The sequence below is a fragment of the Sinocyclocheilus anshuiensis genome, unplaced genomic scaffold, assembly GCF_001515605.1.
Source record: "Sinocyclocheilus anshuiensis isolate Anshui unplaced genomic scaffold, SAMN03320099.WGS_v1.1 C32620306, whole genome shotgun sequence".
Lineage (NCBI taxonomy): Eukaryota > Metazoa > Chordata > Actinopteri > Cypriniformes > Cyprinidae > Sinocyclocheilus > Sinocyclocheilus anshuiensis.
Window position 1 is genome coordinate 1 of NW_015618529.1, and position 1,197 is coordinate 1,197.

The 1,197-nt window shown below is 35.8% G+C and overlaps 1 protein-coding gene across 1 annotated transcript; it reads left to right on the forward strand.

Annotated features, from left to right (window-relative positions):
• Positions 1 to 126: 126 nt before the first annotated feature.
• On the forward strand, positions 127 to 1,167 carry LOC107682811 (telomerase protein component 1-like). Its single transcript, XM_016478944.1, has 3 exons — positions 127 to 379; positions 475 to 579; positions 670 to 1,167. Exons 1-3 carry the CDS (start codon positions 329 to 331, stop codon positions 787 to 789), a joined length of 276 nt encoding a protein of 91 aa, XP_016334430.1. The 5' UTR covers positions 127 to 328; the 3' UTR covers positions 790 to 1,167.
• Positions 1,168 to 1,197: the final 30 nt, after the last annotated feature.

Genomic DNA, 1,197 nt, shown 5'->3' on the forward strand with positions numbered 1-1,197 from the left:
AAAAAAAAAAAAAAACTAAGTGATGCAAAGTTTTTTTCTTTCATTTTTTCTTTTTTTTTTGAACGCAACATCAAATTAGGTAATATTATGCCTTTTTTTGCAAATCAGCAGAATACAGGACTGTGTAATGAAAAAGAGAATTGTCTATTTTGATTGCATGGTGGCTTTAACACTACCAAAAAAACAAACAAACAATAACCCATTAACCTATAGTGGTCATTATGTGAACTGTTTATGACTAATAATAACACATTGCAATTTGGATGTTTTTAAGTAATGTTGGTTTTTTTCTACAGACTTTTTTGTGTGTGGTGATTATAAAGGGAACATGTGGTTCAATCAGCCTCCTAATCTGTCCACCTGGACTCAAAGAAGACCGGCAAGTATCTTCATATTCTCTCACTGATATAATGATCATATGTCAATCATGCAGTCATGCGATGCTGATAAATTGTTTGTGTGACTGGTCTGTAGGCACACACAGACAAAGTGAGTGTACTGCAGCTTACAGAGAGCCTCATCATCTCAGCGTCTCATGACAGAACCGTCAAACTGTGGGACAGACGAACTAAGAAACAGGTATTTTTATTCTTGCTTTTATGCACTGTGTGTATACCAGTGTTTATTTAATTTCCTTTCTGTTTCTTACTCATTTTCTGTATTTCACAGGTGGGCATGTTTGTGTGTGGAGGCCCTGTCAAGGTTCTGGAGGTGAACCCATGTAACCCCAAGGAATTTGTTTGCGGTGATACGCAGGGTCAACTGTACTTCCTGACTTGGAAAAGTTGATTTCCTGAACATCAGTCAAAGGACACAGTCACTTGTTGCATGTCATTATTTGTACATTCGTAATCTTGAATCTTTTTTCCATCGGTTGTAATGTTGCATTCTGTACATTTTCATTTTATTTTACATGCATGAAGCATTTTGCACTAATGATAATATTGCCTTAAACTAAGCCATATGAAGAATATTTGTGTTGATTTTATTATATACATTTTACTGCCACTTGATTACATTAAGTCAATTGATTTTTTTTGAAGGGTTGTACATGTAAAAAGCTATTCTGGGTGAATAAACAGTCTGCAGGTTCACATGGGGAACAGCAGATGTCCACTGAATGTGCTGTGATGGTGTTCTCCATTGTCGAAAATCCATTGTCCAGGATAGAGATTTACCTTCACTTTATCCCCTCTT